Source organism: Suillus plorans, assembly GCF_016647745.1.
Source record: "Suillus plorans strain S12 chromosome Unknown HD556scaffold_50, whole genome shotgun sequence".
In the NCBI taxonomy this organism is placed as follows: Eukaryota; Fungi; Basidiomycota; class Agaricomycetes; order Boletales; family Suillaceae; genus Suillus; species Suillus plorans.
This window is the reverse complement of record NW_024537434.1, coordinates 300,006-324,019: the sequence shown is the minus strand read 5'-3', so window position 1 is coordinate 324,019 and position 24,014 is coordinate 300,006. Positions and strand designations below refer to the sequence as shown.

The window sequence follows — 24,014 nt, the reverse complement described above, 5'->3', positions numbered from 1 at the left end:
ACAAATGATCTTACAGTCGCGCGATACATGGAGTTCGTCGAATTCATGGTTGATGAGCTACTTGAGGATGGCTCTGATAAGGGATCGGATGATGATACTACCGGTAGTCATGGAGGGTCAGATGTCAGCATACGGACTGCGTCGCCAACATGGCCAGAGTCCCCTACGTCATCCGTCATATCCACTTTGTCCATCAGCTCTCTAACATCGCTTTCGACAGCGTATTCCGATGTTCTATCGCTCGATATCCCGGACATGTGTGATCAAGTGTTTACGCATTTTATTGATGCGATCGGGGCACTGCACGATGAAGTGGAGAAGTGTCGGGTACTTGACGTGCGTCCATCTCTGACTCGCGCACCGCAGCTACACCTGCTGCAAGAATGGGCGCTGTTATCACCTGAAAAGTTTCGCCGCAAGCTTCGCGTTGATGCAGAGGTGTTCGATGAACTCACGACGTTAATCCAAGCCCACCCCATTTTCCATAATAATTCGAACAATCCACAACTTCCTGTTGCAGTCCAGCTCGCGATCTTTCTCAATGGTGTCGGCCATTATGGCAATGCTGCGACTACCGAAGACATATCTGATTGGGCTGGAGTGTCCGTAGGGACCGTCTACAACTGCTACAAACGAGTCATGATCGCGATCTTGCAACTGCACGATCGCGCCATTCATTTTGATCCGCTCGATCGTGAGGATCAGATCGAGCGAGAGCGGGCAAAAGCGTACGTGGAGCAGAGGACATGTCGTGAGTGGCGCGGCAGTTTTCTTTGTGTAGATGGGACTCCGTCCCCTCTACACGAGAAGCCTGGTTGGCACGGTGAAGGGTTCTTTGACAAGAACTCTGACTACTCTCTAACAGCGCAGGTAAGTATCTACTATCGGCTCAGTGTGCAGCGCAGTGACTTACAATTCGAAAGGTCGTCGTATTTCCCCACAATCTGCGTATCGTCGACTATGTCATTGGCGTACCCGGGAGTCTTCACGACTCGAACGTATTTGCACGAACGAGGGTCTCCCGGGATCCCAAGTCGTTTTTTGGTGCGGGAGAGTGGTTGTGGGCAGACTCGGTGTATGCTGCGCGAACTTGGTGTGTGCCGCCGTATAAACGGCCAGCGGGAGGGTGCTTGACGGCCGAGCAAAAGACATTCAATTATAACCTGTCAACAGTGAGCATCGATACTAATATACTTTCGTAGTCCTCACCCAGTGTCTAGGTCCGTGTTCGTTCAGAGCACTTTTTCGGCTCTATCAAGGGCCGGTTCCAATCACTGCGGGAGCTTCGCATCCCGATCCAAAGCCAGAAGGACCTCGACTATGCAAACATGTGGATCCGTTCGTGCTTCATTCTGCACAACTTAATTGTTGAAATTGAGGAAAAAAGAAACCGCGAAGACTCAAACATACGCTTCTATCAGCCAACTCGGAGGTCCAGGCGAGCTGACAGTGACGGAGGAGAGGATGATCAGCAAGAGGGTGGCGCAGTAGGTGATCAGACTTACATTGGAACTGTGGGGCAGGATTTTCGTAACATGTTAAAGACGCGGTTGCTTTCGTCGTTGGAGCGAAGGTAGTTAGTATTATATTAAATGTACTTGTACCTATACATCTTCCTTTTGGCTCGCAAGGTCATGCTTGAGATTTTCTCGAGAAAGGAGCGTTTTAGTGAGTGCTCTTTGTCAAGTAGAAGTTCTTCGTCCTCTTTAGTACCTAAAGAGGGGTCAGTCATGCTTGAGATTTTCTCGAGAAAGGAGCGTTTTGGCGAGCTCTAGGAGGGGTCGGTTGAGCTTGAGATTTTCTCGAGAAAGGAGCGTTTTGGTGAGATCTAGGAGGGGTCAGTTGCGCTTGAGATTTTCTTGAGAAAGGAGCGTTTTGGCGAGCTCTAGGAGGGGTCGGTTGAGCTTGAGATTTTCTCGAGAAAGGAGCGTTTTGGTGAGATCTAGGAGGGGTCAGTTGCGCTTGAGATTTTCTTGAGAAAGGAGTGTTTTGGCGAGCTCTCTGAGTTGGCACCATCGAGTACAAAATGGAATGCATTTCCTGAAAACCTGTTACATGACGACATAGTACAAACCTACTTAGTTTTGATCAAGACCACGCTCCAAGGCAATACGACGAATTCGAGCCTCCTCCTCCTCCCGACGTGCACGAGATAGCTCAATCTCAATTCTTGCAAATTCAATTTGTTGAGTCATCCTCTCCTGCTGGTGGAGATGATCTTGGTCAGATAGACGCATCGCATGCTCCCGCTCATCACGAGCACTGCGGGCCTTGAGATCACGAGCCCAAATTTCGGTCTCAAGTTTCATGCGTTTATAGCGTTCTTGCTCCACACGACCCTCACGTTTGCTGTTAAGGTGTGTCATTAGGGACTCTGCCGTCTGAGACATCCTATCTGCAGCAGCAGAGGTCTGATCAAGAACGCTGCCACCAGGGCGTTTGCGTGATGAAGAGGGGGGGCGACTAGATTGAGGCGAAGCACTCTGAGTAGGTGCATGTGCACGAGACTGCTTTGTAGAAAGAGAAGGTGAACTTGCGCGACTTCCTTTGAGTGAGCTGACACGAAGAGACTGCAGCGCTCGGCTAGCACCAATGTCCGAGTCTTCCGAGTCAATGGGTGTGGACTGGGGGCTAGGTGATGACTCCTTGAAATCAGAAAAAAAAGGTGAATTCTGGGTGGTGCTGTGATGGGGTACTGGTGAGCGCTCAGGAGAGTTCAATGATATCACGCCGTGTGTGTTGGAAGTTGCGATGGGAGGGAGTTGGGGTCGTTGGTACCAGTGTGGTAATGGAGCTAGTGAGAATGAGTTGGGCGTGTCGCTAGGACCATGGTCCGAAAATAACAGCGGCGATGGTGCTGACAACGGTGATTCGAGTGACTCCATGCAGGGGGGCTGGTCAACCATCATATCATCTGGCGCATCTATAACGCCAGCATCACCTGTAGTACGAGCGCTAATCTCAACTATTTCTCCGTCTTCGATATCCTCATCTGTGTGAGTGTCGTCGTCGCCTGTGGCTGGTGCTGGTGGTTGCTTTGAAATAGCAAAGTGTTCTAATGCAGCGGCTGCAAAATCTTGCCCTGTATCCGCAGTAGAGAAGGCGTAATTGAAAGCTGGGTTTGTGCGCCACCAGCCGTGAAGCTCAGGCCACCAGGGAAATTTTTCAAGCTTTGTATCTGACAGAGATATTATTAAGACATGTGCAGTTCAACAGCAGCTAAAACTTACCGATCAACGACTTCATCGTTGGATCCTCTTGCAGCTCCGCATACGTCTTTCCAGCTCCTGACTGCTTGAGCTCCTTGTTGAACTCATTATATTTTTTCTTGAGCCTAAAACATCTGATCAGTGATTCTAGTGGGAGGGGGGACAATGCAGGGCTGAGATACGTACGTGCCAAAACGAGTTGAAACTGGTTTAATAAATGCCTTTGGGTCCTCCTTGAAGAGTCGTTGGACCTCCGGATCCTCGTCATTTGAAAATACAGCTTGTGCGACCTGTGAATAGAAGGTATCTCTCGAAGTTCCACTCTGCTTCTTCTTCCGACCTTGCTCCTTGGCGTCCTTTGCAGAATCGGAGAAAAGCTTGATGCGTGCGTCTTCATTTTCCTTGCACCAGGCAAGTAGACGTTCCGTACGAGCACTACGAACCCCCTCCCAATGGATAGTGCATTTCTTCCCAGTGTCCATACTGGCAGACGCACTGGCTCGGACTCCACCACCTCGACCTCTCTGTCCAGAGCGTGACATGATTCAGGGCGTTTATTACGACAACGATTAATGATCGGATTGATGCTTTGGCGCTGTCGACGCCAGCAATGACGATGTCGAGCACACACGCTGACAGATGCTGACAGGGCAGAGCGGAGTTTGAAAGCTGCCGTACCGGCAACATCCAATTTCGCAAAATCTTGCTGTGAATCTTTTTCTACGTTTGACTTTGAGAACCGCTATTAACAGCTCCTTCCGGTTTCATGGTGTGATTTGAACATTACATAAAAAGTGGCATGCATACGCTCCTGAAAGCTAGCAAGGCATGACCAAACAGCTCGAGCCTCCCTGTGTAGTGGGCTCACAATTATATATCGAGCTACACTAAATACTAGTAGAACATCTTGTAGCCTATCAAGTGCCACAATGCATCAGACGTTGGGAGTGTATACTAGCCAATACTTTGCACATCATTTACAAGGGGAAAAAAGCGAAAGTGGAAATAGACTTAATATGCAAGGTTCTTGCTTCCTGAGAGATGAACGAGGTCTTCGCTTCTGCCGGTAATGCTCGTAACGGGGGAGCGGTAGTTATCGACGACTTGTGCTATTCCAGTCAGCCAGATAGTGAGTCATAGCTGCGGGACAGATAGGAACGTAATCGTTTGCCTCAAGGCCCTCCTCCCAACTAACTCGGATGTCAGGGATTCTTCGAAACAAAAGTACACGAACTGCAACAAGTATTTTGGGTCTGGTTGTTCCACGAATGTTGGATCCCTGCGGCAATTTTAACAACATTCAATCGAATCAGTTCGAACCACGTATGCGTTGACAACTGACTCCTTCTTTGGACGAATACCATCAAAAACTTCAGCTGATACCGTACATGTGTCCAAAACACGACTTTACGGCCTCTTTTGTGGAGCATAAAAGAAACAGCACCAACAATCAAGTTGCCAATAACCTCTCCTCAAGTGAAATCAACTCACCATCATGTTTATCCGCATCTCTACTGTTTTTGCTATTCTCCTCGGCTTGACGGCCCTCGTAAACGCTGGAGTGCCAGTAAGCCTCGCATCCCGTTTGATCTCACCTTGTTGAGCTTACAATGTGCATAGGCCAATTATGTAGTACTTGCGCGCGTAAGACTTTTTTCACACTGAATTTCATCTCAAACTCACTATATATTGTATAGGAAGAGTCTTCTGGACCAGTTCAACGCCAGCCAGGAAAACAGCGCGTAAGGCTTTCTTTCGCATTGAAAATTTCAGCTTAACTTGCCATGCGGTTGACTCACGGCACATTGTACACAGGGCGACTTCTATGCACTTCCAAACTATTATGAAGAACCAGTTACAAGGGACCTCGATTTAGAATAGTGCTCACAAAAAAACGAATGCCATATGTATTGCGTTTGAGTCTACGCGTCTATCGAACATATGTGAAGCTCCGAAGTCCATCAGAGACAAGTACTTGCACGTATAAAAAACCACTGCTCAAATGCTACGGGGATGATTACTGAGTAGAAATGGAAGGCACGGAAATATCGACGCACAAGCATGGTTCAAGAAACCCGTTTTCTCCGATGTAGACCAAGAGACTATCTCGCTAAAGTGCTAGAGAACCTAAGTCACGGTGGAGTCTCATCTGATTCGGACGAGCGTGACTTACCTTTGACAACATTGTAGTGTCTTGCATGGCGACAGCTTCGTTACTTGACCATAAAGATCATCTACGTACTAGTAGTATAGTCCTACTACCATTACCATGTACAGCCAGTCGCAGTTGTGCGCGTGCGCGGCGATTTTAAGGACACGTCACGGCATTTGTACTGCCCCACACAAACCCCACAAGGTTAACCGTACATGACGGATGCACCCGAAAGTACCCGTGGACATCACAAGGTCATGGTCTCGTCCTACCTTAGTGAGATATGACTCAAATGGCTGATTTCATCGTCTGCTCGAGTCGACACTGATGTATAGCTCAATGTGAGCGGGTATGTACCGGGAGGTGACAATCATATTTTTTTGCGCCGATGACTGTAGGTCCGAGTCGAGCATAAGGATCATGAAAGGAGTGCGAAGGTGATATGCAGTGACTCACCTTCAAGTGATCAGAGGATCAAGGATGTGCCTAGTGGTAGGTGCAGTGATGAGTGAGGAGTATGAAAAGACGGGGGTAGGAGAAGAGGTGGGTGGTCCAGGTCTTGTCGCGCGTGTATTTCCATGGCATTTGTATGTTTGGCACGATAGACGTGTGATTATACAAAGCGTTGAGAACGATGGCCGACTTGAGAATGTTAGCGGGAGAGTTTGTAGTATGTACATGCTAAAGAAGTGAGCAATGTCATCAGCGAAAGTAGCACGCCAAGTCTGAAGGGAACATGCGCATCCTGTGAGGCTTGCTACTCCCGTACTTTTATCGCTGAGTCGTACCATTCACTTAGATGGTAAGGTGAGATGTATATTTCATATAAAAATAGTATAAACTGCTGAAAGGACGCGCCACAAAGTGCAAACACCAGCGAAGGTTTGCGAGAGCATGTCAGAGGGGATAGTAGAATGCAACGGTTGATATTATGAGCGACGAGGAATATGATTGAGACACCTGGAACAACAGTTAGAATGAGAAAAGAGTCGAGCTTCAAGTCACTACATACCTAATATACACACGCTGCAACGGTGGCCAGCGGCATCATGGCGATGTGGTTTTGTTACGCAAAACCAACAGAGACAAGCCCAAACACCGGGCCTTGGAAAAAAATCAGAATTCGAATAAAAAAAGATACATGTACACCGAAAGTGCCCCTTGCTTTGAGATTCCACGAGGCGCCGCAGTGTCTAGCTGGAGCATGAATGCATGACGCATCATGATGATTCGGAAGCTTTGAAGTTGAATCGTTGATGTTTGCGTCACATCTCGGAGCAACACCGTGACGGTCACGGGAGTTATACTGAAATTGTCCGAGGATGACGCGGATAGGTGGCCACTTCAAGGAACCACGAGTCGATGTCCGATGCCCTCCAACATCTTTGGCTAAGTGAATGCCGCATCTCGTCCTTCAACGTTGTACACCTCCGTGTACACGGAAAGTTTTCAAACCACATAGTAGGAGAAAGGCAGTCATTCCAAGAATCGAATGCACTACGCTATCGAGATTCAATGGCGCCAAAATATGCAGACCTACCAAATCGTATGTACAGTCGTTCAATTGCAACTGAGACGACAGTCGTTAGCAGAAAGTCGGCATTGCAGCATCTCGACAAACACTCTAGTGCCACTCGGAAGTCGGAAAGTGCTTCTTGCTTTGTCTCCATCAAAAACGTGCTTCAGGGAAACCCCGATGTGATTCGCTTGTTCGTCCACATCCCACAACATCACATTTGATGTCCTAGACGACGCTTGATTCGCATACACTCTCAGCCGGATGAGGCCGGAGTCTTAAATCTATGCATAATGCAGAAGAATTGTGTCCACAGAGATTTGTCCACAGCCGCAGTGAGTGGAGATCACAGAATAAATGGAGAGGCTTCAATATGCGTGCATTTTTCATCCGCCCAACTTCTACCTGTTCGACTTGCCTCGTATATCTCTCCATCTGCATCCCCAGCAGAGGGGTTTCTATTTATTACACAACCCTCGTCGCTCTTGTCGCCTCTACTTGATCACTGATCCATATTCCGCTTGCCCAGCTCACTTTCCAGCGGTCGAGTTGATCTTGGAGTTTTGGGTGTCACCATGAAGCCCTTTTCATCCCCGAAGGCATCCTCCCGCCCCGTGCTTAGAATTAATATTCCAAAGGTTAAAAATACATCTCCATGGCGCTCCATGGCACTAGTATTTCAATCTTCGAGAATTTCTGCGGTTTCGTGGAGACGATTGCTTCGTCCCTCACGAAAGAACAAGTCCTGTGATGGCGAAACACATCTCACCGAAGATCTTACCTCATCGTCTGAGACACTTGTCGGGTCTCCGATCCAGGAGAAATTGACCAGTCCGAAAGTGATTATTACTCTTATATTATAACTGATAGTTTTCTGATCCGTTCTGCACAGCTGGTCCGTTTCGATGAGTCGCCGACGTACTTCCGCACCAGGCGCCGAATCAAACCTCACAGGTCCCCCACTCCAAAGGGGGCATTGCGCTCCTGTCTTGTCATAAATGTTTGTGTACTATTCAACATTATTTCTTACATCAATTGACGTCACCGCTTCTAGAATACCGACCCCTTCAGAGAATTTCTTTCGGATGATGACGACGACCATTCCGTATATGAAGACTGCCTTACATCCTACCCTGGATTCTTCAGGGACATGGAGGATCTTCTAGAGCGCGAACATTTCGAGCAGATAGAGATTGAAAAGTCTCGCTCTCCTTCCTGGGAGCTCACTGAATTTGGCTGCACGAAGATAGATCCGCAAGATTATTTAAGCTTCTGCTTGGCTAAGCAAGCAGAGAAGAAATTACGACAAGACATCGAAGGGTGTAGAAAGGTGGTCTACGACCATCCGATGACGTTACGCTGGCCTAGCCGGGAGATTACTGAGCGACCAGTTCAGGAACCTCCAGTCATTCCGATGACACCCCCACGACTTTTCGTTCCAGAGCCCACACCAGTAACTCTCAGTTGGCATGAGCAGATTGCATGCGATGTCACTGATATGCTGATTTCGCTATGCATTGGACTTACCATTTACATGTGTATTTATATTTGGGGCATCTATTGTTTCTTTAGTGGGGATTTTCCGGATGAAGAGTAGCTGCCATTGGTATTCAGGGGATCGAGAAGTCTACTATCTAGCGCTTAACTTGCGATGTACTATTGTGTAAATCAATACTTATTATGCTCGGTCGGTCGCCAGTTGTTTGTTACCTATTGAAATCACAAGGTGCTGCCTTCCTTATTCGATGCATAGATTTCTATTTAGTTACCGCAGTGTACTTACCTGTATGATGACCGCCCATATTAGTCTACCCGTGTAACATGACCGAAACAAATTCTCCATCAACCTCAGAAGCATCGCGCGCTCGCGGCAGGGGTCGTGGAAAGTCCCGTGGTGGGCTAGGAAAGTACCTCCGCGCACGAGGCCGTGGTTGAGGTGGCCGTCCAGCAGAATTCCACCAGCGCCTAGTGCTAGAGGGCGAAGAAGTGGTCGATCTCGACCCTGATTCGGAGGAGGCGGAAGAGTTTCAAGAGAAATACTCACGGCGGCAAGTTGGATCCAATGCCGATCGTTATGTAGAGCTCGAGCCTGAGTTGGATTCTGATGGTGAGTGATCAGTGAATGATGTGTTGAGCTTATGTTTACTAACACTGTGTGAGCCGGAAGTACTTAGTAGACCTATCGTCATTTCTTGCGGGACAACGGTTATCGGACGTGTCGGAGACGCCACAAGTCCTCGGCCAAACAGATGACTTCAAGGCGCCTACAGGGGCCAATGATATATTGAGTATTTCTTTCCCACATTGCGGGGTTTAGTTTGGCAGACAGTTTCGTCATTCACCGAATAATCATACAGTTGATTGCATCCTTGACATTCTGACATTCTTTTCTAATTCCTCTGCTCAGCCAAGATCATCATCCTCCCCTCAACTGTACGAGTCATATAGAACCATTCGGTTCTTCTTAGCGTGCCATCTTCAGTGTTTTTAACATTGTTCGCATTAAAAATACACTGGATTCTACATCTTGCCTTGGTGTGACAAGTAGTATGATACAAGTCCAATTACTCTGAGACTCGCTCGACCTCGGCTGTCCACTTCCACTGAAGACTGTTCATGACATTGTCTACCTTAAATTCTTCCGCTAATCGGTCGGTGATCTCCATTCCCAACGCTTAGTGCAATCATATCAGCGTCTATATCGTGCCGACCCTTGACAATATGGAAATACACATGTAGCATGACCTGAACCCTCAACGTCGCAACCTCCCTCTCAGCTGAACTCTATCCACATACTATATCCTTACCCCCGTCTTACTTTCTCACTGATTCCGTCCACACCACTCAGCCCATCTTCAATCCTCATCAATTTGCTCCATCACACCATCATGCCTGGTAGCGCAGAAAGCCGATATATCAGACTTGAAGGTGAGTCCCTCCGAACTATGTACCTTCATGTCTATTATCATCCTCACACAATATCGACAGTCATCAACGGAAAGAATATCCAAGTCCCCTCCTGGCGCATTCCCGCCGGCATCTACGTATCCATCAATGTCGACTCCCGGAGGCGCTGGAAATCAGCCATCAGTATGTTATCATCTGATAGATATGTGACGTGGGGGAATTCTGTCACTCTGTAAAGTCCATGGACACTGTCTGACGCAATGCGAGGACTGATCTTTAGTTTATAGATCATCACTCTCCTCACCTGCGTTGTCAGTGGAGATCAGGGCGCACTTTGAGCTTGATCGAACGCTAGGCGGTGGAGAGGTCATCGGCGAACTTCAGATGTCGTGGGATGAGCTACTCGATCATGGAGATGAGCCATTCGGTGAGTGATTCACTTCTCATTCATGCACGTATACTAACGTCTCGTAGATATATCCTTCCCACCCGTGCGCAGTGTACACCCTTCCCTTGAGCTGATGGCCGCCATTGTACATGCTTGCGACGATCAGGATGACGCACTGTTTGATGTGAGTGACGCTGGTATCTGTCCTTTAGCCTTTTCTGACATAATGCAAACTGCAGTCCGTCGTAGACTGCAAGATTGCTCGAGCCACAGATGCGGGCCACACACAATTGGCCGCATACGTGACGGGCGAGACAGTCTCTCACCTGAACGACGCTGTAGAGCATTTTCAGTTGGTTCTGGACCAGTATACGGTCAGCCATCCGGATCATGCAACGGCTCTCACCAACCTCGCGTGGGCCCGCCTCAAAGGCTACATGCGAAATGATTTTGAAGACATCGATGCCACCACTTCCCTTTTCCGCGACGCCCTTGCATTGCGTCCGCAGCACCATCCTGATCATCACTTATCTCTATACAATCTCACCCGAGCGCTGATTTGGCGCCACTCCAAGAAAGGTACTGCTGCCGACATCCGCGAAGCTGTCCAACTCTATCAGGAGCTACTTCCTCTCTGTCCAGAGGGCACCTACCTTCGTAGCACCGCGGCAGGGAAAAATGGTGTCGATTATGTGATCGACGAGTGCAACCGTCTTCCAATAGACGCATCCGATGAAGGCATCCACTTTCGAAGAGTCGTTCTCGAACTCTGTCCTCTGGGCCATCAACTCCATCCCAGAACCCTCGACGAGCTTGCACAAGCACTTCAAACACGCTTTGATCAGCACGGCAGCATCGATGATCTTGACACGAGCATACAACTTGGTCGTAAAGCCGTGTCTCTGTGCCCCGAGGGACATGCTGAACGTGATACCTACTTGAACAACTTGGCCGACTCACTCGTGTCCCGCTTCAATCACCAAGGGAAACCTAATGACCTCGATGAGGCCATCTCTTTGCATGAAGAAGCACTGTGCCTGTGCCCTGTTGGGCACAAATATCGTGATTACTCATTGGACAACCTAGGGGGCGTCCTTGTCGACCGTTTCAAGACACGCGGCGACATTGATGACATCACCCGAGCTATCAGCCTCCGTCGCGAGGCACTGACGTTGTGCCCACCTGGGCATCCACGCCGTGACACCACGCTTAACAACCTTGCCCTCGCGCTCCAAACCAGATATAACGAATCACACGTTAGTGAGGATCTTAACGAGGCCATCGAATTGTATCGCGAATCTCTTCGGTTAAAGGGGCTTGACCATCCAGGGCGCCCCACAACTCTTTTCGGTTTGAGCTCGGTGCTCTGCTCTCGTTCCACGAAAACTCAGAAGAATGAAGATGTCGAGGAGGCCATTACTCTTTGCCAACAATCATTGGCAGCTCTGTCTTCACTGCACCCGGACAGGTATTTCAGCTACATATGGCTGCAGGAGGCTTACTTGTCTCGTTACCGGATTCTACATGACCCTGCTGATTTGTCGCTCGCTATAGAGAACTTCAGACTTGCATCGGGGCACCCCACTCAAGGATTCCCATCACGCATTATAATAGCATACAAATGGAGCGTAGCCGCGGAGCAGCATGGTGATGAATCCGCATTAGAGGCCTACAACACGTGTTTTGACCTTCTTGATCGTCATTTGGCAACGCGATCATCGACAATTTTACGACGCGAAGCTGCTGCTGCCTTCAATGGTGTCAGATCGCTGCCTGTAAATGCAGCCTCATGTGCCATATATCATGACAATCTACGACAGGCAGTTGAGCTCGCAGAGCGGGGTCGTGGCCAGCAATGGTCGCTGGCATCTCGACTCAGAACTCCAGTCGAAGACCTCGAGTCGGCAAATCCGACACTGGCCCACAATTATTTGGAACTGAGCAAACTCGTTTCCGATACCGCACGTAGTTCTGCAACCATCGCCGACAGAGCTGCTGCTGATCGGGAAGCAACAGAGTATAGGAGAGTCACAAGGCAATGGGAAGACGTGGTGGCTGAGATACGCTATCTTCCTGCGTTCTCGCGGTTCCTGCTTCCACTTTCATATGAAGACCTCCAAGCCGCAGCGCGCCAAGGCCCGGTCATCATCTTCGTTGCTAGTCAATACTCGTGCAGCGCCATCATCGTCCCGACGTCAGGAGGCCCCCATCATGTTCCTTTGCCGTCCATCGCTCTCGCAGATCTCAAGATTCTCAAGGATCGCTTCACCAGGGCAATACGAGATTCATCTCGGATGAACCTAGGGGAGTCGAGGACGGATCTCATAGTGCTTTTGCGGATAATATGGGACCAGATCATGCTACCAATCGTCCACGTACTAGAGCACGTCCTAAAACTAAAGCCCCGCTCTCGAATCTGGCTGTGTCCGACTGCAGCTTTCACGTCCATCCCTCTCCATGCGGCTCACCCGTTTCAAACAAAGCCGGATCGTTCTGGGAAAGAGCCATGCCTGGAGGATCTCTACATTTGCTCCTACACACCAACACTTTCAGCTCTGATCAGATCTAGACAGTCGATGAAAAGGCGCGTTCCTCTGTCCTTTGTGGCGATCGGACAGGGTCAACCGGGTGCAGGGAAGGGCAAGGCGCTCTTGGCGGTCGACAGCGAGCTCGAACTTGTCCATACGCTCGTCCCTGCGACGGCCAACCGCACCACTATTTCTGGGGACGAAGCCACACGAGGAGGTGCACTCTCAGCCTTGCAGCAGAACACCTGGGTGCACCTCGCTTGTCATGGCAAGCAGGATACTAAACAGCCTTACGATTCGCATTTCGTCATGAAAGATGAACATCTGACGCTGCTCGATATCATGGAGAAACATATTCCGCAGGCCGAGTTCGCGTTCTTATCGGCTTGTCACACAGCTGTAGGGGATGAGGAGACGCCCGATGAAGTGATTCACCTCGCAGCTGGTCTACAGTTTTCAGGGTTCAAGAGCGTCGTTGGCACGCTGTGGGAAGTCGACGATTCTGTCGCAAAGCACGTCGTCGAAGCTTTTTACGGGTATATGTTTGGAGATTTGAAGAAAGGTGGTGTCATGGACTGTACGAGGGCGGCCTGGGCACTGAACTGTGCTACGCACGCGGTAAAGACGAAAGTGCCGCTCGAGCAGAGGATGGTTTTTGTTCATATTGGCGTGTAGTTCTACATTGTATTGCTGATGTCTGCTATATATTCACATGTTGTTGATCTGCGATCCTATTTCATTCTGTTGTACAAATAACCCTGATATATACCGGTACCTCTTCTTGCGCTCTAGCTATCTTGTTTTTGTATGCTCTCGTTTTTTGTCTACTAGAATGTTCACCAAAGCTTTTGTGTACTCGACTTGTTTAACTTCGTCTGCCACTTGAGATAGTAGTGGCCGACTCGCGCCTTCTGGTCATACCAGGCATTCTTCAATTTTCAAGCTTTCAAGCTTTCTGTACCATAGGACCTCGACTAACGCCCAGTTAGAAGCCGGGTCGTTAAGTTGCGGAAACCCATATGTAGTCATTGGCCGGGCCGCCGCACTAGTGACCGAACCTTGATGGAGTTCATCCAGAAAAACTTCTTCCGCTCCGAACCCTTCCAAGGATGCCACTTGGGCTATTCAGACATGGGGCTCAGTCTCACTCCGTGGTGCTTGACAGCCTTTGACAGCCTGAGTCATGGACTATCTGTCTTCACATACGTCCGGTCTCTATAATCAACCCAGTCGCAGCCTCACAATTCCTGAATAATTCTGCAGGGAACGCATTGCAAGGTCTGTTATAGCCTCAAACTTCGATGCCTCACATTACATTACCTTGCGATTCAGAAAGCGCGCACAACTCTCAAGTATAATCATACAGTCTTCCCAAAGATGGAGTCTACGCATCCTAATCCTCTCAAAATACCAAGGTTCTCGTCAACTTTTGTTCGCCTTGGGGTGCTGCAACATCTTAACTTGTGGAGTACATCTCCGTGTCCACTGATGATCCCATGCCAGAACTGCACGGAACACTTGTGGGAGCCAATGAACTCGTGAGCGTATGCGATCCGGAGGTCGTCAGGACTATACAGATGTTGGAGTTGAGCGTCTCGCTTGTCAATCCCCTCATGCTCTATGATGATATCTAGATCCGCTTCCCAATACTGCTATCGTTATGCATGTATGCGGCAAGGGAGTTCTTTCCTGATACCACCACGCAAGCATGGGACCCTGAGGTACATGTCACATTGTTCCTTCTCTTATTCGTGGTAAATTGTGTGTTATGGACGCCCTTTTGACTCTCCACCTTCGCTCTATCATTCGACTGTCCTCGTATTCAGCTGTGCCATGCAACGGATTTACGACGGAAGACTGCCCTGCAAGATCCTAGGGGTAAAACAGTGTCTCTGGGTGAATCGGACATTAACCTAACGTGAGATAGGAATAGGGTGCTCCATTGCTGAGATTTGAAGATACCCTGTATTTGATCGTCTTATAAGTATTTGTGCATAATCCTGTACCAATTGTTTCGGGTTGCCGCAGACTACTGTCTAGAATAGGGTGATGTTTTCATTATCAGTCGTTCCCTTCATCCATCCTGTCATTCCCGTACCCATCGACGATCTCCCACAACACACCAGCAAGCTTTTTCATGACATCGCTCTCCAGGTCCAAGCTCATATACATGCATGCCGAGCCTACCGAAGTGGCCCATCGTGCAAGCCTTGCTTAGTTGGCGCCAAACGTTTCAAACTCATGTTGTGCTTTATGCAGTCACCAAGCAACCGGATGCCCGCGTATTACAGCCTTGTTTGGCATCGAACTTTTCAAACTTATCATGTAATGCACGCAGGCCGAAGCTACCGAAGCAGCCCGTCGTGTAAGCATTGTTTTATTTTGCACCGAACATTGCAAACTCACTATGTGTGATATGCAGTCAGAGACTTTCACTAAGCGACCCAATGCTGGCGTAAGCCTTGTTTCGCACCGGATTTTTCAAACTTATCATGAGATACATGCAGGCTGAACCTACCGAGGTGGCCCGTCGCGTATATTTCACACTCACCATGTGTTATATGCAGTAGGAGACTTTCACCAAGCAACCCGATGCCCGCGTGAGCCTTGTTTCGTATTGAACTTTTCAAACTTACCCCTACCGCATAGTAAGCAGGGCACGCGCAAGCCTTGTTGTAGGCAAGGACTCTCTGGAATCAAGCCCCAATGGCTAGTAAGAATTATTTCGTATCAAATCCCATCGTGTTGACTCACGCCGCATTGTATACAAGGCAAATATTATGTGGAATCGGACCTGTATGCAGAACCAGTCTACAAGAAATATCAAATACAATATAAGTAGCACTCACAAGGGTGCAATGCAAATGTACATGTGAGGCGTATTGTCCATTCTGTGTCTGAGTCGGCGCGTGTGTCGAACTTGCGTGAAGTTCCGAAGTCCAAGAGTGATGAGTACTTGCATGTATAGAAACAAACACTCAAACACTGCGGATATGATGACTGAGTATAAGTGGGAACCAATGTAGAGTGAAATTCACCTTGATGAAAAATTACCGATGGATAACAAAGATGGGATGTACAAGTATATGATTGTTCCATGGTGCAAGTCGCATGCGAAGTGGCAAAATACCAAATGTGGTGTCGATGCGCTTTACAAATCACATTCGGCAGGCTTCATACGATGGTGGATGAGTGAATTTCAATGGCTTGGGTTTTGCGCTTTCACTGTAACTAGATCTGTTGTATTTTTAGCCAGAACTTTCATGCGTACCACCAGACTCGCAATCAACTTGTGCCGGCCTGGTCACGAGCCTATGGGACATCTGTATATTTGAGTGCATTTTAATATGATGTAAATTGAATGCACAGACGATGCTCTATTGATACACAAGGAGATTTGGCTCGCGATCACTCTGTCAATGTGAAACCATTTCCTTACCATGTAGGTGAACATTCCAACACCCACTCTTCAAAACTCGAGTGACCGTACGATTGTAGGGCCCAAGATCGTCTAGGACGAAGACCTTGGTCAGAACGCCTCGTTTGCATATTGGGCCTCGGCCGGTACCCGGTGCTGAAACGGATGTAAGCACCGTCATGGATGCATCCGAAAGTACCCGTGGACATCATCAGGTCATGGTCTCGTCTTAGCCTAGTGATATTCGTGGGATGATAGGACTTGAACGGCTGATCTCAGGGTCTTTTCGAGTCGACACCGACGCATAGGTAAATGCCAGCAGTAGTAAAATCCAGTGTATTTCATGCTAGAGACAATATAAACTGAGGGAAGGACGCGCAAAAAAGGTGGAAACAGCAGCGAGGGATTGCGAGAGCATGTCAGAAGGGAGAGTGCGATGGATAATATTATGAGTGACGAAGAACATGATTGAATATTGAGACCTGGAACAACAGTTAGAATGAGCAAAGAGTCAAGCTTCAAGTCGCCACACACCTACTATACGCACGCTGCAAACTTGAAGGCGGTCAACAATGTGGTTTTGTTACTTAAAACCAACAGAGACAAGCCCGAATTCCCTTGGACAATATTCAGAGTGCGAACCACACCAAAAGTGCCCCTTGCTTTAATGGAATTCCACGAGGTGCAGCGTCCAGGAGAGCGTGTTTCCGTTGATATGGGCGGTAGCAATGGTATCACATGAGCAACACGAGTTGTACTAAAATAGAAAATAGAATTCCTGGCAGGAACTAAGAGTCTGTACATGACGTCTCTCCCTCATCGAAGCCCACTGGCAAGTCCTCAGCCATAATGCCATCGATATATTCCCATCACCTAGATCATCCTTCCCCCGTTATCAGCTCAATTGGACGAGTCGTATACAATCATTCGGTTCTTCTTAGCGTGCCGCCGTCTTCAGTGGTTTTAACATTGTTCGCATTACCATACGAAATACACTTGATTCTACATCTCGCCTTGGTGTGCTGATGTATAGCACGATACAAGTCCAATTACTCTGAGACTCGCTCGACCCCGGCTGTTCGCTTTCGCTGAAGACTGGTCATGTCATTGTCTACTCTGATTTTTTTCCGCTAATCCTGGTGATCTCCATTCCCAGCGCTTAGTGCAATCATACCAGCGTCTATATCGTGCTGAACAGCCTTCGACAATATGGAAATAGACGCGTAGCATGACCCAAATCCTCAACCTCCCTCTCAGCTGAACTCTATCCGCATACCACATCCTTACCCCCGTCTTACTTTCTCTCGCTGATTCCGTCCACACCACTCAGCCCATCTTCAATCCTCATCAATTTGCTCCATCACACCATCATGCCTGGTAGCTCAGAAAGCCGATATATCAGACTTGAAGGCGAGTTCCTCCATATTGCCTTCTCATCTGTTTTATCATCCTCACACAATATCTACAGTCATCAGCGGAAAGAATCTTCAAGTTCCTTCCAGGCGCATTCCTGCTGGCATCTACATATCCATCAATGTCGACTCCAGGAGGCGCTGGAAATCAGCCATTAGTGTCTCATCGTCTGATCAATCTGTAACGTGGGGGAATTCTGTCACTCTGTAAAGTCTATGGACACTGTCTGACGCGATGCGAGAACTGATCATCGGTTTATAGATCATCACACTCCTCGCCTGCATTGTCAGTCGAGATCAGGGCGTTTTTTGAGCTTGGTCGACCGCTAGGCGGTGGAGAGGTCATCGGCAAACTTCAGATGTCGTGGGATGAGCTACTCGATCATGGAGATGAACCATTTGGTGAGTGATTCGCTTCTCATATTCATGCACATACACTAACGTCTCGTAGATATATCCTTCCCACCCGTGCATGGTCTCCACCCTTCCTTTCGGCTGAAGGCTGCCATTGTAAATGCTTGCGACGATCAGGACGAAGCACTATTTGATGTGAGTGACGCTGATATCTGTCCTGTTAGCTTTTGCTCACAGAACGCAAACTGCAGTCCCTCATAGACTGCGAGATTTCTCGAGACACAGATGCGGGCCACACACAATTGGCCGCATACGTGACAAGCAATAATGTCTCTCACCTGAACGATGCAATAGAGCATTTTCAGTTGGTTCTAGACCTGTGTCCGGTCGGCCATCCAGACCATGTTACGGCTCTCACCAACCTCGCGTGGGCCCGCCTCAAAGGCTGCATCCGAAATGATTTTGAAGACATCGATGCCACCACTTCCCTCTTCCGCGACGCCCTTGCATTGCGTCCGCAGTCCCATCCCGATCGTCCCTTATCTCTATATAATCTTACCAAAGCGCTGAGTTGGCGCCACAACAAGAAGAGGACTGCTGTCGACATCCGTGAAGCCGCGCAACTCTATCATGAACTACTGCCTCTCTGTCCAGAGGGCACCTACCTTCGTAGTATCGCGGCAGGGGAAAATGGTGTTGATTATGTGATTGGCGCATGCAACAAACTTCCAATAGACGCATCCGATGAAGGCATCCGTCTTCGAAGAGTCGTCCTCGAGCTCTGTCCTCTGGGCCATCAACTCCGTCCCAGAGCTCTCGACAAGCTTGCACGAGCAGTTCAAGGACGCTTTGATCAGCACGGCAGCATCGATGATATTGACACGAGCATACAACTTCGTCGCGAAGCCGTGTCTCTGTGCCCTGAGGGACATGCTGGCCATGATACCTACCTGAACAACTTGGCTTACTCCCTCCAGTCTCGCTTCGATCACCAAGGCAAACCTAATGACCTCGATGAGGCCATATCTTTGCACGAAGAGGCGCTGCGCCTGTGCCCTGTTGGGGATAAATCTCGTTATTACTTATTGGACAACTTAGGGGGCGTCCTCGCGGAACGTTTCAACAAACGCGGCGACATTGACGACATCACCCGAGCTATCAGCCTCCATCGCGAGGCACTGACTTTGCGCCCATCTGGGCATCCAGGTCGTGACATCATACTTAACAACCTGGCCCTCGCGCTCCAAACCAGATATGACAAATCACATATTAGGGAGGATCTTAACGAGGCCATTGATTTGTATCGCGAATCCCTTCGGTTAAAGCGGCTTGACCATCCAGAGCGCCATATAAATCTTTCCAATTTGAGCTCAGCGCTCTGCTCTCGTTTCACGCAAACTCAGGAGAATGAAGATGTCGAGGAGGCCATTAAACTTTGCCAACAATCATTGGCGGCTTTGCATTCACTGCACCCAGACAGATACTACTCATATTTTGAGCTGCGGGAAGCCTATATGTCTCGTTACCAGATTCTACACGATCCTGCTGATTTGTCGCTCGCTATAGAGAACTTCAGATTTGCATCAAGACATCCTACTCAAGGATTTCCGCGACGCATCATGGAGGTTATTGAGTGGGCTCGCCAAGCAGAAGTCTGTGGACATGAATCAGCCCTAGAAGCATACCAGATGTGCTTTGAACATTTTGACAGCCATGTGATGACACGATCGTCGATCACCTCGCGGCGTGAGGCTGCAACCGCCTTTCGTGGTGCGCGGTCACTTCCTGTAGATGCAGCCTCATGTGCCATACGTCGTGACAATCTACGACAAGCAGTTGAACTTGTGGAGCAGGGTCGTGGCCAGCAATGGTCGCTGGCATCTCGACTCAGGACTCCAGTCGAAGACCTCGAGTCGGCAAATCCGACACTGGCCCACAATTATTTGGAGCTGAGCAAACTCGTTTCCAATGCAGCCCAGAGTTCTGCAACCATCACCGACAGAGCTGCTGCCGATCGGGAAGCAATGGAGTATAGGAGACGTACAAGGCAATGGCAAGCAGCTGTAGCTGAGATACGCGATCTTCCAGCGTTCTCGCGGTTCCTGCTTCCACCTTCATATGAAGACCTCCAAGCCGCAGCGCGCCAGGGCCCAGTTATCATCCTCGTTGCCAGTCAATACTCGTGCAGCGCCGTCATCGTCCCGACGTCAGGAGACCCCTATCATGTTCCTTTGCCGTCCATCGCTCTCGCAGATCTCAAGATTCTCAAGGATCGCTTCACCAGGGCAATACGAGATTCATCTCGGATGAACCCACGGGAGTTGAGGACGGACCTCATAGTGCTTTTGCGGATAATATGGGACCAGATCATGCTACCTATCGTTGATGTACTCGAGCACGTCCTCAAACTACAGCGCCGCTCTCGAATTTGGCTGTGTCCCACTGCGGCTTTCACGTCCATTCCTCTCCATGCAGCTCACCCATTTCAAACAAAGGCGGATCGTTCTGGGAAAGAGCCATGCCTGGAGGATCTCTACATCTGCTCTTACACGCCAACACTTTCGGCTCTGATCAGATCTAGACAGTTGATGAAGAAGCGCGTGCCTCCGTCCTTTGTGGCGATCGGACAGGGTCAACCGGGTGCAGGGAAAGGCAAGGCGCTGTTGGCCGTCGACAGCGAGCTCGAGCTTGTCCATAAGCTCGTTCCTGCGACGGCCAACCGCACTACTATTTCTGGCGATGCAGCCACACGAGCAGGTGCACTCTCAGCCTTGCAGCAGAACACCTGGGTGCACCTCGCTTGTCATGGCAAGCAAGATCCTAAACAGCCTTACGATTCGCATTTCGTCATGAGAGACGAACATCTCACACTGCTCGATATAATGGAAAGACATATTCCGCAGGCCGAGTTCGCGTTCTTATCGGCTTGTCACACAGCTGTAGGGGATGAGGAGACGCCTGATGAAGTGATTCACCTCGCAGCTGGTCTACAGTTTTCAGGATTCAAGAGCGTCGTTGGCACGCTGTGGGAAGTCGACGATTCTGTCGCAAAGCACGTCGTCGAAGCTTTTTACGGGTATATGTTTGGAGATTTGAAGAAAGGTGGTGTCATGGACTGTACGAGGGCGGCCTGGGCACTGAACTGTGCTACGCACGCGGTGAAGACGAAAGTGCCGCTCGAGCAGAGGATGGTTTTTGTTCATATTGGCGTGTAGTTCTACGCCGCATTGCTGTCGTCTGGTATATATTCACGTGTTGATCTGCGATCCTCTTTCATTCTGTTGTAAAAATGACCCTGATACATTCTTGCGTTCTAGCTAAGTTAGATTAGCTTGGGAGATACACCAAGCGGAACCTATCAAAGTGTCGTGTGTGCTCCTGTCGAACATTGGTCCGCCTGCATCCAGCACCAACATCAAGGAGCTCTAGAGTTAGTGGCCACGTCCTCCAAAGCCAATGTGAAAGGGAACTCCCGCGTTCGATGCCCTCTGCTACTCGTTATCCTTGTCTTGTCGTCCGGGATAGCTCTTTCGGTAACGCTCGATATCTGTCTTTGGCATTAATGCAGTATGTTGCGGATGACGAAACTAGATGGTGATATATGGGCTAGGCCGCTTTATGGTAGACGTTAGATGCACGAGATAAACATAACCGTAGGACAAACTTTCAATATCCATGTTCCATATAGGTATCGCTTGTGAACTCTTTGACTATCTTCAAGACATCTCTACTGCTCTCTCCAACAGGTTGTTGCCACTATGCGAACGTTCTCGATGAGCAGCAGTAAACTGTCGCTGGTCGCAGAAAGAATGTTAGTGACCTATCCCTTCAGTCATGTGAGTCGCCCTGGCTGTGGCATTGGAGTGCAATATGAGGTATACCTGACGATGAAACTCAAACGGTTGAGTTCCATCGTCTTCTTGAGTTGAGCTTTATGAACATAGATATGCTTGCGGTGCAGGAGGACTTGATTAATTTTCGTGCTGATGAATTCGTGTTATTACATTTCAGCAAACACATGACAAGGTCATATGTGGAGCAACATACCTTCAATTCAGACAGATTGGCCCGCCAAGCAACTGATGATGAGACGATCAGTGAGGATGAGCTAGTTGAGCGTTCCAACTTCGACTATGTTAGCATTCCTTTTTGTTTGTTCTCTCGGACTCTATATACTGTACTATATAGTCTCGATGTGTCACGTTGTTTGTACCTCAGCGGTTTATCTACAACGCTGAGGTACAGTTCATATTTCTCTCCTCGCCGGCTCTTACTTATGACCTTTCGTCTCTAGACTTGTGTCATAGGTATTATTAATACTTAGCGGTTTATCTACAAAACACGCGTTTGCCCGCCGCTCCTATACTCTGTCTAACCCCACGACAGTATCGCATGCGCCGTGATTTAGAGGACTCATCGACATCCCTTGAACAAGATTCAGAGCGCGAACAAAAAAAGACACACCATAAGTACCCTTTGCTGTGGAATTCCACGAGGTGCAGCGTCCAGGAGCCATGCTAAGGTCCTGTTTGGACAGTGAATATTATAATTCAATTCAAAATTCGACCATCATGTGACACTGCACGTGATGTATTTGGTGACCTAGATTCCGCCGACTGTTCCGACTGATTCTGATTATTGATTAACTTAATACTACTGAATTAGATCTTGCACTGCAACCATCACCGCAACTAAGCATGGACCTCGAAGCACAAAGTGACTTGCGTCGGAAACACAACAGTCTATCATGTAATTTGGTAAACGACAATGAATGTATCATGCATATCCACACAGCTGGCGCCGCTTCTGCTCCAACCAGGCACGTCTTGTCTGCTCATTTAATGAGCAGAAAAGGACCGCCTGGCTCTCATGATCCGCTAAATAGTTAGCGATAGCCAGCTGCTCTTCAACACTTTCAAAAAGATCGCTGTTAGCATATTGGTTGAGGAGGGCGATAGCCTGCACGAGCCCGGCCATTGAAACTTGCTGGGGTGGTGATGGTAACTGCTGGGGGGCTGACAGCCCCATGTTCTTCTGCATCTCACGAACTACAGTGACAAGATCCTTCATACTTTCCGCGCCTTCCTGCTGAACTTTCAGCGTTGCAGATGGAGGACGACTCCGTTTCGAGTGACTGGAGCCTGCAGCGCTTTCAGGAGAGAGTGCGCTATATTTGCGCTTTGCTCCACTAGTATCGCTGACACTTGTCCATGCTCCCACTGAGGAGCCAGCAGAGTGAGAAAGATAGGTGGATGGGACAGATGGTGAGATGGATTCCGGATCCATACCCTGACTTGAATTTGCACTGGCCAGTAAGCCTGTGTCTGGAGTGCGCATGGTGGTGAAATTACAGTTAGGGGTCTGGGGGACGATAAAGCCAGTGGTAGTAGATGTGGTGGGACTTGGTGTGGGATTCAAGTTGAGGGCGGCACTAGTACTGGTGGAATGGGGTCGGAAGACGTATTTGCCTTTCCCCTGACTAGAAACCAGCTGCTCCATAAGGGCGAGGTGGGAGAATCCTTTGTTCCTGAAGGGCTTTGCGGTGGGATGGTGCTGCCAAAAGAGATGACATTGAGTACATGTATTAGAGCTTGTCATATCCCGTATTCCGGACCTACATCCGACAATATTCCCACGCCTCATCCGGACCTTCGGACACCCTATTCATGTCTCCAGTCCTCTATCCATCCGGATCCCTGCACCCCTGCACATCCACATCCACATCCACATACATTTACCTCCATACCTCAATCCACGCATCTCATCCGGATGTCCGGTCCGGTCCGGTCCGATCCGATCCGATATACGATAAGCTTCCTAATTCAATTCCTGTGCATATAACGTTAACACAGCCTATTCCTCTATTCGGTATTCCTTGTCCTCGGTATCTCGGTTATACTTACTACCGGTATGCTTACTGATCCGTTAACCTATGCTTCATTTCCGACTCGCGCTTGATAACTTTGCTTATGCTTCATACATAGCCTCGGACGCTTGCTTACTGATCTTTCCGTTATTTCCTTAGTATATAAACTCTTGTATATGTCCTGTAGTTCCTCAGTCTGAATATCATATTAGTCCTCGCACTAGATCTCACTCTAAGTCCTCATATCAGTTCTAGTCTATCGAC

The 24,014-nt window shown here is 48.9% G+C and overlaps 5 protein-coding genes across 5 annotated transcripts; 4 read left to right on the top strand and 1 right to left on the bottom strand.

Moving 5' to 3' along the window:
- Window positions 1–3,029: 3,029 nt before the first annotated feature.
- HD556DRAFT_1242430 (uncharacterized protein) lies at window positions 3,030–3,691 on the bottom strand (the record flags this gene model as incomplete). The annotated part of the gene is made up of 3 exons (XM_041298279.1): window positions 3,030–3,178; window positions 3,231–3,334; window positions 3,396–3,691. Coding segments are annotated over 3 exons (549 nt in total), but the record flags the coding sequence as incomplete, so codon positions are not given.
- Window positions 3,692–7,452: 3,761 nt separating this feature from the next.
- On the top strand, window positions 7,453–8,474 carry HD556DRAFT_1446193 (uncharacterized protein; the record flags this gene model as incomplete). Its single annotated transcript, XM_041307046.1, has 3 exons — window positions 7,453–7,716; window positions 7,770–7,877; window positions 7,932–8,474. The coding sequence occupies 3 exons, from the start codon at window positions 7,453–7,455 to the stop codon at window positions 8,472–8,474; spliced, it is 915 nt and encodes a 304-aa protein (XP_041157435.1).
- An 858-nt stretch (window positions 8,475–9,332) lies between these two features.
- Window positions 9,333–13,562, top strand: HD556DRAFT_1274257 (CHAT domain-containing protein). The gene is made up of 5 exons (XM_041299214.1): window positions 9,333–9,805; window positions 9,866–10,016; window positions 10,072–10,211; window positions 10,259–10,356; window positions 10,412–13,562. The coding sequence occupies exons 1-5, from the start codon at window positions 9,766–9,768 to the stop codon at window positions 13,373–13,375; spliced, it is 3,393 nt and encodes a 1,130-aa protein (XP_041157434.1). The 5' UTR covers window positions 9,333–9,765; the 3' UTR covers window positions 13,376–13,562.
- A 2,194-nt stretch (window positions 13,563–15,756) lies between these two features.
- HD556DRAFT_1310668 (uncharacterized protein) lies at window positions 15,757–16,860 on the top strand (the record flags this gene model as incomplete). The annotated part of the gene is made up of 6 exons (XM_041300440.1): window positions 15,757–15,892; window positions 15,953–16,025; window positions 16,070–16,142; window positions 16,199–16,285; window positions 16,398–16,426; window positions 16,599–16,860. The coding sequence occupies 6 exons, from the start codon at window positions 15,757–15,759 to the stop codon at window positions 16,858–16,860; spliced, it is 660 nt and encodes a 219-aa protein (XP_041157433.1).
- Window positions 16,861–17,316: 456 nt separating this feature from the next.
- Window positions 17,317–21,434, top strand: HD556DRAFT_731844 (CHAT domain-containing protein). The gene is made up of 5 exons (XM_041311451.1): window positions 17,317–17,528; window positions 17,587–17,737; window positions 17,793–17,932; window positions 17,982–18,079; window positions 18,136–21,434. Exons 1-5 carry the CDS (start codon window positions 17,489–17,491, stop codon window positions 21,097–21,099), a joined length of 3,393 nt encoding a protein of 1,130 aa, XP_041157432.1. The 5' UTR covers window positions 17,317–17,488; the 3' UTR covers window positions 21,100–21,434.
- The last annotated feature ends 2,580 nt before the right edge of the window (window positions 21,435–24,014 follow it).

What these genes read in the sequence shown, in the direction of transcription:
- HD556DRAFT_1274257 (XM_041299214.1), top strand. Translation starts at nt 9,766, where the DNA reads ATGCCTGGTAGCGCAGAAAGCCGATATATCAGACTTGAAG. An exon ending in TGGGGGAATTCTGTCACTCT is followed by an intron (nt 10,017 to 10,071) that starts GTAAAGTCCATG and finishes TTTAGTTTATAG; the next exon opens with ATCATCACTCTCCTCACCTG. An exon ending in AGGATGACGCACTGTTTGAT is followed by an intron (nt 10,357 to 10,411) that starts GTGAGTGACGCT and finishes TGCAAACTGCAG; the next exon opens with TCCGTCGTAGACTGCAAGAT.
- HD556DRAFT_731844 (XM_041311451.1), top strand. Translation starts at nt 17,489, where the DNA reads ATGCCTGGTAGCTCAGAAAGCCGATATATCAGACTTGAAG. An exon ending in CCGATATATCAGACTTGAAG is followed by an intron (nt 17,529 to 17,586) that starts GCGAGTTCCTCC and finishes CAATATCTACAG; the next exon opens with TCATCAGCGGAAAGAATCTT. An exon ending in TCATGGAGATGAACCATTTG is followed by an intron (nt 17,933 to 17,981) that starts GTGAGTGATTCG and finishes AACGTCTCGTAG; the next exon opens with ATATATCCTTCCCACCCGTG.